Source organism: Falco naumanni, chromosome 11 (genome assembly GCF_017639655.2).
Source record: "Falco naumanni isolate bFalNau1 chromosome 11, bFalNau1.pat, whole genome shotgun sequence".
Taxonomy (NCBI): domain Eukaryota; kingdom Metazoa; phylum Chordata; class Aves; order Falconiformes; family Falconidae; genus Falco; species Falco naumanni.
This window is the reverse complement of record NC_054064.1, coordinates 27,690,130-27,707,664: the sequence shown is the minus strand read 5'-3', so window position 1 is coordinate 27,707,664 and position 17,535 is coordinate 27,690,130. Positions and strand designations below refer to the sequence as shown.

The 17,535-nt window shown below is 37.0% G+C and overlaps 1 protein-coding gene across 1 annotated transcript in view; it reads left to right on the top strand.

Annotated features, from left to right (window-relative positions):
- FAF1 (Fas associated factor 1) overlaps positions 1-16,807 on the top strand; it is a 171,369-nt gene extending 154,562 nt beyond the window's left edge. The window contains exons 18-19 of the mRNA XM_040611322.1: positions 44-259; positions 13,659-16,807. Coding sequence (XP_040467256.1) covers positions 44-259; positions 13,659-13,742 — 300 coding nt within the window. The 3' untranslated portion in view covers positions 13,743-16,807. The remainder of the gene's footprint in view (positions 1-43; positions 260-13,658) is intronic.
- The last annotated feature ends 728 nt before the right edge of the window (positions 16,808-17,535 follow it).

The window sequence follows — 17,535 nt, the reverse complement described above, 5'->3', positions numbered from 1 at the left end:
TGTGCTAGCATTGCAACCTAAATAGTTATTTTTCCTTCTTCAGGCTATCAGGCTTTCTCTTGAGCAATCTTTGCCTCCTGAACCAAAAGAGGAGAGCACAGAGTCTGTCAGTAAACTGCGTATTCGGACACCCAGCGGAGAATTCTTTGAGCGACGTTTCCTGGCCAGCAGCAAGCTGCAGGTTGTCTTTGATTTTGTGGCTTCCAAGGGATATCCTTGGGAGGAGTACAAGCTGCTGGGCACCTTTCCAAGGAGAGATGTGAGTAAATGTACCTTTCAATAATAAATACCACTACTTCTTACTCTTGTGTGTTTCCAGTGACATTGTAAAAAATCTTCCATTTCTGAAACAAGTTGTGGACCATATTCAGTGAAAACTACAGAAACGCTGAGCCAGCATTGCTCAGGTCCTGTTTTGAAGGAAGCCGCATGGCTGTTAGTACGCTGTTTAGGTCTGTTACGGGCTGGTACTTTGGAGTTTTCTGGGTTTGCCATTTTGATAGATTTAATGTTATAAACAAGGAAGGCTAAGTGTCAGAAAGTATACAGTTATGAGGTAATCGGGGCATTCTAATAAATTATTCATCCACCTGTTACATAATACCAGTAAATAATCATTTATGTCTCCTAACTCAAAATTCTAATTACGTACCTGCTGTGACTGATTTTCAAAATCAATACTACTTAGAAAATCCAATTAAATTCTGTTGATTTATCAACAGATATTTGCATGCTGATTACTAAGCTGCTTTGAAAATATACTTGTATGTTTTCTGCTCTGTTACAAATTAACTTTCATTTCTTATTTAGCCATTGTTACCACAAAGGTAAAAGTCAATGAGTCCAACTGTGCAGTGACTACATGGGGCCCTGTACAAAAGGCAAAGGTAACACACTACAGAGATGACAGAACAAAGCCAAGCAGTGATGGGTGAAGTTCAGGAGTTTTTTGGCCGTACTGTCTCACTGCTGCAAAGACACGGGGGCAGCTCTGGATCAGCCGGGAATTTCATTTGCTGGGGGCATCCCCAGGTGACCGGTTAAGCCATTTTTCATCTAAGGAGCTCAGTAACTTGGGTTGCTTTTCCATTTTGTTTCCCATCACTGCCCCTGCAGGAAGTTGACTAGGAATAAGTCTCTGATTAGTGTGTTTATGGTACTGTTTTCCAGTATGGTAACAGGTATCTCTTGCATTATCATCTTATTTGTAAGTACTCCAAAGGGTCACAAGTACTCCGAAGGGGAGTAGAATAATGTCCTTAGCAAGCATACAACCTTGCAAGTGGATGTGACTTCTGACTAATTTCTGGCATAACTCTGTGAACAGGATTGTAGTCCTTGCAGCTGTTCTTCCATCTCCTCTTATACTGAGAATCCCAAGTCAGATTGAAAAGCATTTAAGGAATCTCATTAAGCACTGATTAACTTTACTCCTTAAGCATGTAATATCATTTCCAGTGGAACCAAAGACTAGAAGTCATCTGTGTTTCCAGGATTACTGATCCTTCAGTTTACTTGACAGAAGAACAGTCTTCTACAGTCTAAACAGTGGTTTTGTGTATTTAAAATGTTCTGCAAGTCATACCTCCCTACCTGTAGGTATGTCTTAGTACATATTCAATGTAAAAAACACTACAGATATATTACTCTAAATTTTTACATTTGTTTTTCACTTTAGACTGGCTGTTTCTGTACTTAATCACATCACCATGATCACTGTTAATTTTAGTCCTCTCTAACAAACTCAAAAATTGATCAGACTCACATAAGAGCAAATTAAAAATGGAGTAGAAGAGGAAAAAGACCAGTAAATTAGAACAGGCTGCCATTTCAGTATGTTTGTGAAACTCTCAGGGAAAAAATACTGAGGCAAAGAAAGGAGAATTTAGTGGCAGGGTGTGGAGCCGTTGGTCTGCTGTGTGGCAAGCAAAGACCATGTAATCTTTTTTTCTATCTTCTCCAACCTAATAATGCCATATATGACATAAATGATTCATGTCAATTGACTTAGTGGCCATGTATGAATCCGGTTGCCATTGTGACCACCAGAGCTACAACAGTCAAAAAATAACCCCCAGGGGTTTGCTAACAACTGAGAACTATAAATGACATCTGCCATGTTCCCCAGGTTTGGAAAGTTGGTAGTGTGCAACTCCACAGACTGTCTCAAAAAAAAAAAAAAAAAAGGTAATTTATGGATACCTTGGAAATACAGTAAAAGTACTCATTGCCTTAGGCTTTGTGGTATATAGCCTCTTAAAAATACACTATAAGTTGTCAAGACCCTTCTGCTATGTGATACATATCACAAACACCCATTGAAAGCTGTGCAACAAGAACAGAGTGCTGGGGATGCTTGTGCTCCAGAAAACAATAGCATTTAGAATGTCTGTATTTAAACTATACATACCATTTTTGAAAAAATGGTTGAAAGTATCAGAATTACTTTGCTGGAGTTTTTGCTGTGTAAGATGAAAACGTGTTCTCAAGGTAATATTTTTTTCTTCTATCCTAATTTGTGTTATGGTAAGATACATACCCCCAAAAGTGTTTCTGTCTTATCAAAACAAGGGGATTATCTTCTAGCAAATCAGCATTCTCTCATAATAAAACTTGTTAGAGCATTTTTACCTGCTTTTCAAAGCCATCAGTTTTGATACAGTGGTTTTGAAGTATTTTTACTTCTTTGGTAAATAAAAATTCATTAGTTCCCTAGTTCTATGTTCCACTTGCTTACACAGCTATCCTTAGCTAACTAAAAGTTGGTATTATAACCCTATTGTAAATACAAACTTCCATACATGAGTAAATACACAGATTAACCTTTTCCAGATACTACTTGTAGATTTTAAAGCAGCAGTGACATTCCAAAGCAGTTAAGCACAGGCAGTGACTTGTTACTGGGTCTTTGTCCCCAACTGTGTTGTTCTTTCTACGGGTGATGAAATGAGCTGTTACCCACTGCCTCTCTCAGTACCTTAACGAAGGCAGCACCGCATACCGTACCAGCAGGCGTGTGTCATGTGGGTGAACCCGGGCCAGCAGGTAACCTGTACCTCTGACCGAAAATACTGGGCACGCACATCTTTTGGAGCAAAAAGCTGTATTGTAAGTTCTTCGCGTTATTCTTAAGTGCACCTGCTAAGGCTTTATGGAAGCAAATGTGTGCACTATTTAAATGTAAGTGCTGATTTTCGAATTCTAGATGCCTTTCTTCCAAGAACTGCTCTAATCTTCAAAATGCATTCAACTATAACAAAAAAAAGCTTGCCCTAAGCATATGAGCATGCTTAGTCAACCTCCTCACTCAGCATTTCTTCTAAGTCCCTTTCTCTTAAAAGCCTTCCCAACACTCATGTCGGTAGTCCTGTCGATCTGCCAGCTGCAAGATTCTCCCAGTACCCTGGAGGCTTCCCAGATGTTCAGTTCCTCACTCCCTTCTGTGGCTGAGATCTGCTGAAGTCTTCCTCAAACCCTTTAACATCTCACGGAGCGGGCATTTCACCACACCGCAGGCAGGAGGCTGAAGTGTACCAGGTCTAGCTGCAACTGTCGGTGGAACGTGCAGAACAGATTTACCCAAACTGGGCTTCAGCCACCCTGCTAGGATTAATGATACGTTTGTGAATGGTTTATGGCATCTCTCGGGAAGGGAGGTCCTGTTATGCTTTCTCCTTTGACAGACTATTTTTGAAAGACTGAATTTATTAACTTCTTGTGAAAAAATCAAACTTCCAACCTGTAATTTCTTCTGCTCAGTTCTCCATAAGGTGGAGCATTACTTATGTATTTGAGAGTGTGCCTTTTGCAGACACAGCATTAGAGACTTAAGCTCTTTATTTACTGTATCTGGAAGCCCTGGTAAGCCAAGACTTCTATAGTATTTTACATTTTATTTTTCTGAGCCACAGCTTAGGATCAGGTGGCAGTTAAGTCACTTAAGGTTATTTAAATGCATCTAAAATGTTGCTTAATAATTCAGAACCGGTTTGCTCTGTTTAGAGTATGAAGATTTTTTAAATCCTTTTAATTAACCAATTTCAACAGCAGTTTAAATAAACAGAAACAAAAATCTGTCTCCCTTGAAAGGGCAGAAAATAAATTTAACTCAAATTGCATGTCAATTTAAATTAGGTATGATCAGGATTTCAGTAAATTTAGGGGCAGACAATTCTTAATATTATATGGGAGTATACAGTGAGAGATTCCTCCAATCCCAAATGTAAGCATTCATTCCTGTGCTCTGGCAGGGGTAATCTTTGACACCCATTTGGTGAAATTTGGTGACACCTATTTGGTGAAAATAACTCCACAGAATAGTAAGTTTAGCTGTAGCACTCAGCAGGTAACTGAGTGTTGTTACCCTCTGTTCTCAGAAGGGTAATGTTTGAGCATGATCCCTGTACTGCTATGCCAGATAGTTTGGCAGTTTTGTGTATCAGCACTAGAAGCCATCCTTTGTAAGGGTTATTGTGCATTTCACCCAGTGCAAACTACTTCATTCAAATAACCTACTTCTAAACTCATTAGGTGGTGTTTAAACTCTTTAAATAGTTAATGAAAGAGTTATATGTCCAGGACCTTTCTCTGGCTTTTAACATCCTTTCCCTAATCATCACCTTGATAGAAAGATGGAAGAAAGGTGTTTTCATCAGAAAAGATTCATGCAATGTCATGATTATTTATACCCAATAGCGCTTTTAGTAACTTCACATAAATCAGGAAGGTAGCTTGAATAACTGTCTTATGGCAAAGGGGGATTTCAGATGAATGAAATACTTTTCTGATATGTTCAAAAAGATTTGAGAATATTTTTGTAAGTTCAGGGAAAATTTAACATGTGGTCCATGTAATTTTTCCAGTCATTTCAGTTACTGATATTTGTATTTCCTACTACGTAAAGTAGTACTCATCTGTTTTAATTCACATAATTTAAAATTTTTCAGGTCAATGTAGATCTGATGGTGGCATATATTTTTCAGCTCTGATCTAGCTTACACAAGGCCACAGCTACCTACAAAGGTAGACCTCCCTCCTCTTCTCATTTACAACTCTCCTTAAGTCGATACTACCTGCCCTTGTCTTTCCTCTCTTTTGGGATATGTTGTTATTTTATTTATCCAAGCAGTTGAGTTTAGTTTAGTTAAGAGACTGAGAAGTTGCCTAAGCAATCTGGCCATACCAGACTAGCATCTTCCCACGCCTCTTTTGGCAGCATAATTTCTGATCGTTCTTCCCGATGACGTTTAACAGTAGAACAATTGGACTGATTAACCTTGAGTGTAAGAGAAATGGACCATATATCGTTGCAGCCAGAATGCTGAAGCATTTGCAGCCCCTAGATTTTATTGCTTTTAACAAGTTTGCTCACAAAGAATAGTATTGCAGTCTTGCGGTCAGCAGCCACAAAGGGAGGTGATGATATTCTTGCCTTACTGAAGTCAACAGCAGTACTTTTAGAGAATATTGAGTAGATTTTGCTTCTTGAAATGTGATGTTTACTTTTGTGGAAATAAAATTTCCGTATAGGTAGTCAAAAATTCTGGAAGCATTACAGAAAGATTTTTCATAATGTTTTCTTCCAAGAAAACAGACTTGATCTGGCTTTTCAGACCTGGTGTCTTGCGTAAGTAACTGTGCTATTGAAAGAGAAAGATTAAAGCCTTTCATGTATCAGGTCACTAAAAGGAGACGGAAGGAATGTCTTCCTCATCTCGTAGGTGTAAGCTTATCCTAAAAAGAAATAGAATTACATTCTGTAGGTCAATATAGTTTCTGATCTTTTACAACAACTATTTGAATATGGGCAATGTGCAACCAATTTCAGGAAATAGCTGTGCATTTCAGATGAGCTGGTTTACTTAAGACTTGCTAAAGTAAGCAAGCGTTCACCACAACGCTGAATACTCAATGCAGTATGTGAATTTTCAGTTGAGTCATCCTCATTAGTTAACCCAATGACTAATGCCAACCATGTGATTATATATTCCACCCAAGCACATCCCTTGGACCAAAAGTGCTCTTTTATTCAGCACTGCCCCATTTTACAAAACATTTATTTCAGGGGAGGCATGTTATTGTTCACAGGAAGATGCCTTTGTTAAGCTACAGAGCTTTGCTGTTGCATATGACGTTATCCAGCATAAAACTGGGCCTGACGTTTTGTACTTTTTCCCTGGAATTCATGCTTAATGTCTGTTTTGTGGGCTTTTCTCCCCTTATAGGAAGAAAATGTAATGATAAAATACCAATAAAGAGCCTTTGTAATAGTATGATACTAAGAATGCTGTGTCTGGTTACCAGAAAATTTAATGATCTCCTGCTGCTTTGGTAATTGCATAAGTAATACATCAGACTAAATCACCAAAGCAGTCTTAGGAGCGCTTTTTATTCTATTTACCTACCTACCAATCACAATGTTATGTGTAGATATCATTGTGTAGATACTGTAGATATCATTGTGCTATCTGAACATCTTAATCCTTTGAACTAGTGATAAAAATCCTTTTGGATTGTTTTTCCATGCAGTTATAATTAAGTGCACATGAATCAAATCCTGGGTCATTCTCCTGTGAGTGACTGTGTTCACATCCGTTCCCCTTTGGGATGTATGCTAAGCAAAGTTCTTGCAGTTCATTTGGAGCACTAAATGTATTTGTATGTTTTCAGACTTCCAGAAGATGTAGCTGTTGGTTTCCTTTCAGTGAAAGCTATGGTATTTCTGGGGACATGATCTTCCTTCTTTGTAGCTAGTACATCTTTAATTAAATACATGAATAATTGTTAGCTCAATGTAAGCACGCTGGCAGTGGTGCCCACAAGTAACAGACTGGTTTGCTCCTTGGCACAGCAGAAAGGATGCTTAACATGCAACTGCTCTCATCTGTAAATGCCAGTACTTAAAGCTTTTCTCTACTCAGCAAGAAAAGTAAAAGTAAATAGTGGGAAGGAGCAGCTGATGGAGCTCTTCCACCCGCAGGTCCCTTGTCAGGAAAAGACCTGTTCCAGGGTTTTCTGTCAGCTTCTCCTTTTCCAAGAAACCGCATAAAGAATTCCTAAATAGATCAAAGATTTCAAACCAGAAAGAAGGAAAGCAGGACAGAAGAAAATCTGAAGAGAGCTTTACAGCACCTTCCTCTTCCCTCACAATCTGAAGTCCTCCAGCGTCGGAGCTGTTGGCACTGTGGGGACCAGCACTGTCTTGTTCAGTACCTGCAGGTAACTCCTCTGAGTGACAGCGCCTGTGACTTCTTGCTCTCAACATACAAGGCAACTGGCATAATACTTTAACGCCATCAATACCACATCAACAAAAGTCACATTGCTGAAAGAGAATTTACTTAACTGAAATACTTTTGTGTTTTCACTTCTCCTGCCAGAACGAAAAGATGTATTTGTTATTTTGTCATTGAAAATGAGCTGTTGAAAGGCTAGATGAAGGTGCGGCCTTTTCGTAGTGATGTTTTTAGTAAGAGTGATTCTTAAAAATAAATACAAAACAGATACTCAGTGATGTTAGTAACTGGATGTATTTTGGCCGTGTTTGGGGGAAATACTGATCACTCAACAAAATTTCTGATCTTGGGCTAAAAAGAAGCACAGAAGTATCTCAGAGCTACCCAGGTGGAACTGCTGCACAAACCAGTTCTTAATGTCTTTTATTGGAAGGTAGATAGTTAATATATTTCTTTTACTACGCAGTGGTAAAAAGTCATAGGATTTGGGTAAAAATCTTTTTTTTTCTATTTTTTTAAACAACATTAACATCAGGGCTTTGTTTACTTTTGGTGCAAGAATGATTAGTGTTTGTTGGGGTTTTTTTAAGCTCTGTTCTACAAACATGAGGTATTTTTCCCATTTAAAAAATCAAATTTTAATGTAGAATCGTGAATTCATAATGTTGAACTTTTAAAAAGCACCCAATAGTCCAGGCATCACTGTACAAATACAGCAACACTGGGGTTTGGCTTATCCTTATTATTTACATTGCCCTGTCATTATGCTTAGGATTTTAACAGAGAACACAGTTGCTATCTTAATTTACTGTCTAAGAAGTCAAGTAATGCAAGTCAGGTTTATAAGCCTTCAGTCATTAAAATCTACACAGCAGATTCTTTTCTAATATAAATTACGTTAAGGCAATGAAAATTTACACTATGTAAACAGTGGCGGCATCTCAGCTATCTCAGAGCTGCACAGCTTTTCCAAGAGAGTGGAAAGCGTGCTCAAAGTAGAGGATAGAGTGTCACAATTTTCTGTTTTATCAACATCTGTTACTTTGCTTAGTAAATGTATTTTTACATATGCTTAATCTAAAATATGGTTTTGAGAAAATCTCTTCGGAGAAGATAGAGTGTGACATATCTGGATTAAAGTTTTGTACTTAGACAGAGACTAAAGTCTTTTACTATGACATATTTTTCCTTGTTTGTGATGGCTGTCTTCAATTCAGATGTAAATTGTCTCCCAAGTTTATTCAGCTAAACCAGATCTAATTGCATATATTTCTATAAGGTAACCCTACTTTTGTTTGTTGCACTAGTTGAGCGTATTATCTGTGTAACCCAGATATTTCAATAGGTAGAAAGGATTCACTGTATTTGTTTGTGTGTCATTCTGAAAATATAGTTTTTTAAACAGATCTGGTACTTTACCAGGTGTGCCTTTAAGTAATTTCTATTGCATTTATACTTTAGGAGGATTAGGAAAGAGAGTAAAAGAACTCTTTGTCCGTTGGATTCATTAAATGTATTCATGCGTGTGTAAGTGGTATAGAGGCTGGCTACTTGGGAATCAGATCCTTGTCCTAGGGTGTAGAGAAAGGTGAAGGGTGTGATATTTACTGCTTGTGTAAGTGTCATAATAATTGTGTATTCGATTCTTTATTTTTAAATTACCTTCCTGAGCATTAAGACTTTTTTTTTTTTAAATTTATCTTTTCCCTGCAGAGTTAGGGAGGGTAAGGAACCACACCTTTGAAATGGTAGAAGTACAGCTGTACAGGATGTGAGTGTGTACTAGGACAGATAGGTCAGCAAAGGCAAAGACAGAAATAACACAAAAATTACTCTAGAAGGAAAAAGACTTTGCTACAAGAATGTATAAAATTCTTGTTTAAACTAGTATTAATTTTTGTTACTGCGTTATTAAAAAACCCACAAAATTTATTCAGAATAAAGTATAAGTAGCTGCTTCACTCTTACAAGACAAATACAAGGGTTATCGTTACTGTCTTTTGGTTTTGCGCGGTTTTCAATCATTCAAACTTCTAAGTGCCACGGAGAGGCTTCAAACAGACTAGTTAGTGCATAGTTGAAATAACTGCCACAGAATTAATTTAAAGAAATATCTATTAAAGCAATAAATTTCCTGCGCACCAAACCAACATCAGTTATATAACAAAGCTTTTTAAAAGATATAGTCTTTGTTCCAGTGCACTGAAGCATAAGGTCCTGTAAAATTGTATCCACAGTTGGAAGAAAAGTCCTGTTTTACCAACTGAAACCTATTTCAGTGAAACTGCAACATTTTGCAGCTGCAGGGCAAGATGTAACACTGATCAAAATAAGGTTCTGTTACCACCCTCTGGTCATGTTGCTAGAGTGAGTCTTCCCTGAAGAGAGGGGAGTGTTAAAAGTTTGCATAGAAGGTGGTTTGCCTGAAGATTAAAACTCCCAGGGCACTCACTGATTTGGCTTTGGGCAGCCCTGAGCGCGCCTGTGTGTTATTCTACAAAGCTTCAGTATTAGTAACGTCACTGTCACTTGAGTTATACTCTCTTAGCATCTAAACATTGTCTCCTTCCTCTGCCACCCACCTCACTATATAAACCTGAAACAACTTAGAGCCTCTTTTTACGGAGTTTTCAGTTACATGTCATTATAATAGAAAGTACTTACCTTAACAAAAGCATAAAGTATTTTTTAAAACTACATTCACCTTATCAGCTGTTATCACCATATGACGTGAATGGATTCAAACTGCATGCATATGACTGGTAGAAAATTATTTTAGGACTTGAAAATACAGAGAGACACTATGATTTTTGCATTTGTTTAGGCCTTTAACAAATGCTGAGTGCTTACCTTGGTGAATTTTGCGACCTTAGTCAAGAATATATTGATTTCACCACATGGGTACCTACATAATCTCACGGAGTTCAACAGGATCAAATCAGATTCGTTATATAAACACATGCTTAAAATGGCTTCCTGTGTAATTTCTAACAGCATAGAAGAAATCTTCAAATAATAAAGGTATAGGAGTTTAGGACAATGTAACTTAGATAACATGCAAAGCTGTTTAGAAGAGTGCCATGCAATGACATCAGTGCAAAGGATTGTCAGCACTGAAGTGGACTCCAGAATTTATCCTAAAGGTAATGAAACAAGGTACACAGATATAAATATGAAGACATTTTATAGTTTGCATTATTAAATAACCCACCTAAATTTAAGTGAATGAAATTCATTAGAACACTACATTGAACACACCTGTGCAGGCTACAGCTCTTCCGGGGTCCTTTGATCTCTATTATATATTGCTCTTAGATTTCTAATTCTGTTTTAAAATACTGTAAGTTACAAAACATCTTAGGTCTTATATTTCATATATTTACAAGAGAAACCATTTCTTTTGGTAGGAAATGTGTTCACTACTAAGGCTTCTATTCTTTGTAGTAAACAACATATTTACAAACCACAAATAACAAAGTAGAAGCTGCAGAAGGGTTATGGTGTGATAATTAAGTACAATGGCGACCCATATGAACAGAAAATGCCAAGGAGCTAAAACAAAGCAACAACAGCTTTGTTTGTTGACAGATGTAGGAGCCATATTGTTAGTTAATTGGGTAATGGTGTAAACATTTGCAAACTCTGCTGTCCCTCAGTGAATTAAGCAGCACACTGAAATTACGGTGAAAAGCTGCACAGTCCTTTAACTGCAGGTACCGCACAGTGCTTGTAGCTAACCTTCTGAGTACAAAAACACTGAGGAAGGGACATAATGTGTTGTTATTACTTAAGGTACTTGAAGTTTGCAAACTTCAGAGTTTAGACTGGGATATGTATCTTGAATTACGCTCAAGTGAATAAATAATAGGTTTCTGTATGGTTACAGTCTGGAAGATCGTGTTCATTGCCTAGGCTTGGTTTTCAGATTTATTTTTTTTTCCAAATGCAGAAGAGACTTCCTCTGTCTTCCCTAGCTTTTCTTACAGAAAAAAAGGTTGCAGGATTTGAAAACAGAGAAGTCTAATTAGATACTGGCTTGAACGGAAAAGAAGGAAGATTGCTTCTCTCAGGTGCACAATACCTCTTACACTGTGAATTGCAGAGACCCCTATTTACCGCACTTTCTGTGCCTATCTGCAATAATGGACTGTAGCAGAATACCAAAACATTAAAAAATGCAACAAGATACTTAATTAGCATACTTCTGTAATCACAAACTTAAATGCACTACTTTGGCTGTTTTTTACATAACAGGTTTGCTTTCTAAGATAATAACCTTTCAATAATTTAAGCAGCATCTGTGCAGGAATGCATAATTGGACTGTAGATAATAGGAATCTAAAATTGAGTCTGGTTTTTATAAATTATTTTTCTCTTCAGACATTTAGCAATAGCTCACCATGGTACATGAAGTTTAAGAAAATACGTTCCTGCTTTGGGAATAAAAATAATGCATCTCTTTGTTTCGTTTTTTTAAAATTCTGCCCTTTTTTTTTTTTTAATTCTGTTGCAATCAGAAAGGCAAAATTACATTGATTTCAATAAGCTCAGGAAGTGATAAGCTTTTAATAGCTGTTTAAATAATGAATTTTCTGTAATTATCCAATAAAACAATAGAAATACAAATATATTTTAAGTTTGATATAGTTGGGGGAGGAGAAAGAGGAGCAATACTGGTTTTGTTAATTTTGTTAATTGGTAACAGGAGTAGTAAGTTATGCTTTTAAGAAAAAATAAATTAGCATTTTTATTAATTCATAGTATTTGGTGTGCTTGATGGTGTTTTCAAAAAATAATTTTAGAAAGCAGTGGCATGCTGTGATCATAGATAAAACAGATTTAACTTTGGAAAGATGTTTTTGGGTATGCATTTGCACTTACACCTATAGCATAAGACTAATAACCTATTATTTACAAGCAAACTTCTGGTAACTAGTGTGCTCACACAGCAAAATAAAACAGAATTACCAGGGAAAATAGATTTTTAAATGGAAGTGAAATAGTTCAGCAAATTATAAGATTAAAAGAAATAATGTTCATCTTTCTATATGAAACTTTGCAGTAGTCCTCTGAAGGATGTCACAGCATTGGCATGTAAACCTGAATATCTGAAGGACACTAAGACCCTTGTCATCATTATTTTGTCTATATGAATAATTTTATTATGTAATACTTACAATTAAATTTTAATTGTCATAGGAGAGATCTATCCCATAGGCAGCAGTCTAGCTTCTAAACAGAATCCTCAGCACAAAAGTTTCCTGCTGACTATAGATGTAGAATTGCTTATGTGCCTTAAGTGAAAGTCTGTGATAGGATGGTCAGGATGCTGACCACCTTGCAGGGTTGGGTGCTAAGAGCCAAATGCTGAAGAGTTTTGGCAATAATGATGCAGACAGTGCCTGTATCATTCTTTTCCAAACTGCATGGCATTTAACTCTCACTGGAATTCTCCTATATGGCTATCTGCACAAGTGATTGCCTAAATACCTTTACAAGTCCAACAAGGAGTCAGGATTCCAGGGAGCAATCCTATAATACAAATGTACACACATGCCTACATAAGTACTATGTGCTATATATCATTTACAATGCACACAGATAGATAGATAGATATACACACATATATGCATAGTAAGCAAGCACTGCAGTAGTTGGGTTGTGACGCAGTTTCACCATATGGTGAGCTGATTTAGCACCTTGCTCCCAATAAAAGGAGGAGGGCTCTGCTTCCTCCCTTCTACTTGCTGCTCAGTGCTTTTGCTACTTACCTTGCACTGGATTTGGTGTTGACTGGGCTTGCACGTTCAACAGTTGAACTCACAAGCATGACAGAAAAAAACCAAACAAACAAAAGTGCACAGTTTTCTCCCAGCCTAGGTTTGCTGAGGTGGCTGATAAGTATCACAGTGAATGAAAGTGAGGTGCTTTCCTGTGTGACTTGGTGCAAGAAAGGGAGTAGGAAAATAAAGGCAGAGTAAGTTTCCCCTTTCAATGGAGAGATCATGCTGGATTGGCTATGCTGCTTGTACCAGCAGTTGATTGAAATGTAAGGATACTTAACTGGGACTACAGTTTTATCTTCATCATAACTTGTATTTTGGTAATCCTTCCAAAAGATCTTAACTTTGACAAAAACAAATATACTCACACATTGGTTTATGGTAGAAAACCAGACCTTCTTGGAATTAGTGTGGTGGATTCTGTTTATTATTACTCTGTTTATTGTTATTGCAAAATAATAACAACATGCAAAATACAATATATATGTATTCTTAACCTGCATTTTAGGAATTCATACTCACAACTCCAGTTACCACTGATGGAGGGACTCTGAAATCTCCCTGGTGGAAATCTGCCCTGTAAAGATAAACAATTCAAAAAAGTCTGTTTACACATATCTTCTTGTTCGTATCTTTACAGGTGACCCAGCTGGATCCAAATAAATCGTTACTGGAGGTAAAACTGTATCCTCAAGAAACCCTTTTCCTAGAGGCAAAAGAATAGATCAAACGAGATTGTAGGACTGATCATCCTTTGACAAGCCAGAGGCACAGCATTGAAAGGAAGACTTCTATCAACACCACCTTGTACTATCATCAACTCAGTTCAATATCACAACTTTGCCTCTTGCAAGAATCCTGAAAAACTGAAAAAGATAGCTACTTAAAAGTTTCACATACATGAGTATATGTTTCCAACCTCATTTAAATGAGCAGAGGATAAAATTCTGCTATGAACACTGAACATTATGACTCTGTTGCTCACTTATCATCCAGCTTTTGTTATAATTAATGCACTGTTAAAATGTGAGTGATTGTTAAGTAGAATTTTTACTCCTCAAATGCCCCTTTTTCACCAAGAAATCTTGGACATTTCTGCCTGTACTTTTGACACTAGAATGCTGTATATTTGATATCTCACTGAGCCAGTGCTCTCATATATATGCATTTTATTTCTGTGTTTGAATTTCTACTTTGTCAACTAATTTAAAAAGGCAGAAAAAAATTAACAGGACATTCTCAGCCATGGAAATTTAACAGTATTATAGTAGAAAGCATATAATTTTTGTTAGTACTTTCTGACTTCTTTGATAAGATGTAAGGTTTTGTTTGAAGAATATAGTTTGACATATATGCGAGATATTTATTTACTGGTTCTGCTTGGGGTCTCAGTTCTGATTCAGTTTAGGAAGTATTTTCCATTACATTGCAGTGTGTGAAACTGCTTATTGCATGATGTGAATATTTAAATAACGTAAGAAATGGCCAGTACCAGAAACCTGGTATCTTGCCAAGACTTCAGGAATCGGTTGATATTGAATATCAGCCATTAAAAACCTTTCAAATACCAGATACAAAAGTTCTTTATTTCTCATTGTGAAAGAAAGGGCAGTTCCCATTTTAGCAGTTTTCCTTCATTCTGGCACTTGTTTGTATCCTATTACTCTGCTGGTTTAAAGCACCTTGTTTGTTTCATCAAACAATGAGTATCTTAAGAGGTGGTGTATTAAGAAATCTGCCTTATTATTGCACACTTTGGACATTTTAATAATAGATTACTGATCCCATCTCAAATTAAAGAAATCCTAGTTCTCTTGTCTGAATTGTATGCACCAGCTACCTGCTATCTGATGTGGAAAAAATCTGGTACTTTAAATTTCTCAACCATAGAATAAGCATACCGAGTCTAAGATCATAACATACACTTGATGCCAAACCTGCATCAAAACTGGTTTGATTAATTTTTTTTACTTTTTTTCTTTTTTCTTTTTTTTTAATCTCTGGGCTTACAGGATAGTGCACAGTAGTGCTACAGAATTGTCATCTGCTAATCAAACTTTTGTGTTATTTTTTAAAGCCTGACATATTGTTTTCCACCTATGTTTATATGTAATTCATAGTGTTTATCATAGCAAAATGAGTTCTGATTTGAAAATTTTATACTAAGCAAAAACCAGTTGCACACATCTTTTAGTCTTTCTTTTTTCTTTGGAAGGATGGTGATATAAAATTAAACGTATGCCTATTATTAGGGTTAGTGAAGCTGATATATTGTTACCTTTACCAAAAATGCAAATTTCTGAGCTGGGAAAGCCTTATTCTACCTTTTGTAATTTAGTGAGTGCTACAGCAGACACTTTTGGAAGTGAAGTATCTATGACAAACAAAAGGTTTGGAAGTGTAAGCAGTTCACAAATAAAAGAATTCATAGCCAACAGAAAGATATGTGTAATGGAAAGCTGAATGCAGACACTTCATTCTGAACTTGTTTTCTTACAAAAAAAATCCACTATGTTTATTAAATAAGAAATTAACGTAGGTTGCAAACTGGGGTGATGCTGTTTCTACAAAAAATCACAGTTAACATATACAGCAGGATTTTAAAGTGATGCATATTTTTTTTTTCAGATTAGCTCTTCCTTCTAAGCTGGCTGTTGAGAAAAGGAATTGCTGAAATACTGCTACACAAAGCAAAGCGACCTTTCAGCTAACTTGTTTATATTAATCTGTTCTGTTTAACTTTTGTTTGATCTCATCAGGCTGTTTTATCTCACTCAACTTTATTTCTGTATTTTGACTATATATTCTTTACTTTGATACTAGTTTTATAAAGTTATTAAATGTGGCTTGAATATTTGTTGAACTTGTTGAAGCCAGTGCTCCCAAGGTTTGTTTGGCCTTTTTTTTTTTTTCTAAACTATTTTTTCCCTCATTTTGTTCGTATTGCAAAATACACTGTCTTTATCAAAATGTTCTAGTGATAATTAACTGGAAGTGTTCAAAGTGGTGGCATTACTGCTGTCTGATACAAAGACATCAAGATCAGTATGCAGGGATCATTCTGCCACAACATAAACAAGTGTATCACTCTTTAAATAAAACATTTATGATTTTGGTCCTTAAATACTTTGGGCCTGATTTCAAGAAGCAACAATCTAGAGTCACCTTTCCAAATTACACCCTCAGTACAAACCAACCCCTATGGAGAAACGTTAATATTCTATGCCATCATTTTCTGCTCTCCTAAACGATGGTATTGACTTCGGATGTTCTGCTGGCATGGTTAATCCTCTACATTCAGTCTACAGACTAATTTTATAATTCAGTATTACCCTAAAACTGTAACACTGTTGCTACAGAGCATATGCCTCATTCTACCTTTTTCTCTTCAGGTTCTTCACATTAATGGATTATCATGAACACGATTAACGCATTAGTTTTAATTCTTTCGGAATTACTGTTAATGAATGGAATCCTGTATGATGCGTTGGCTTTCATTATTGGCCTTCAGAGCATTACAGTGAAGGTGGGGCGCGCTCTGGCTTTTGAAGAAACTTCCCGCCTATTGACATTGGTGTTTGAAATCATTATTAGACAATATGCAGAACACAAGCGTTCACTCTGTATTCTCTGCATATGCACTCTTAAATTCAGTGAGGGTGTTTCTAATGAAGCTATGTTGGGGGTTTTGTTTATTCTTTTTAATGTAGCAGAAAAGGACTTTGGCTTTCGTAAACTGTACCTACTCAGTGACATTAGAAACTTAAAATAAATTTTCAATTACAGTAATATTTCTACTAAAAAGCTACATCATTTCACTCTTCCGTATGTGGGGAAAAACAAAACTACTCTGCCCTAGATTCACAGGAGGACTGAAGCACTTCATTATCCTCATGTCCTCATGTCCAGACCCCCCCAAACAATGCACAGGAAGACTAAGGTGCCTTAGAAAGGGGTCCACAACAAGCAGAAAATACGTAAGTAGGTGTCCAAACAAAGCAAAACAAAACACCCACATGCAAAGAGTCACTACCAGGCAGAACCCCTTTGGGGCAGTCAGTAGGAAATCCTAAAGATGGCAATGTTTTGTGTTTGCCATGCCTCACTGGAGCTATGGCTCTGCTGGCCGGCGTCTCCCGCTGCTGAGGGCTCACAGCACCAAGACCTTACATCAAGGTAAGCACCGAGTCAGTCCTTCCAACATTTGACAAAGCACAGGATACATTTTTATTTTGAAGCAGTGATGGTGGCTTCTCCTGAGTCTCCCCTGCAGTTTTTACCGAATTCTACTTCACGCTGAAGTTTTCCCATATTGTGAGTCATGGGCCTGAGAAGAAATGAGCCCCGATGCGAGACATTTCACACTACTTCAACACCACCATAGTACTGCCTGCTTTGAATGTGTGTGCGCTCTCCGCTGTCAAAGCTGTTTGCCAAAATACAGAATTCTTTACACTTGTTGAGGGGGAAGGTGGAAGCAGGAGCATCAGTCTTAGGGCTAGAGATGGGGCACTTGC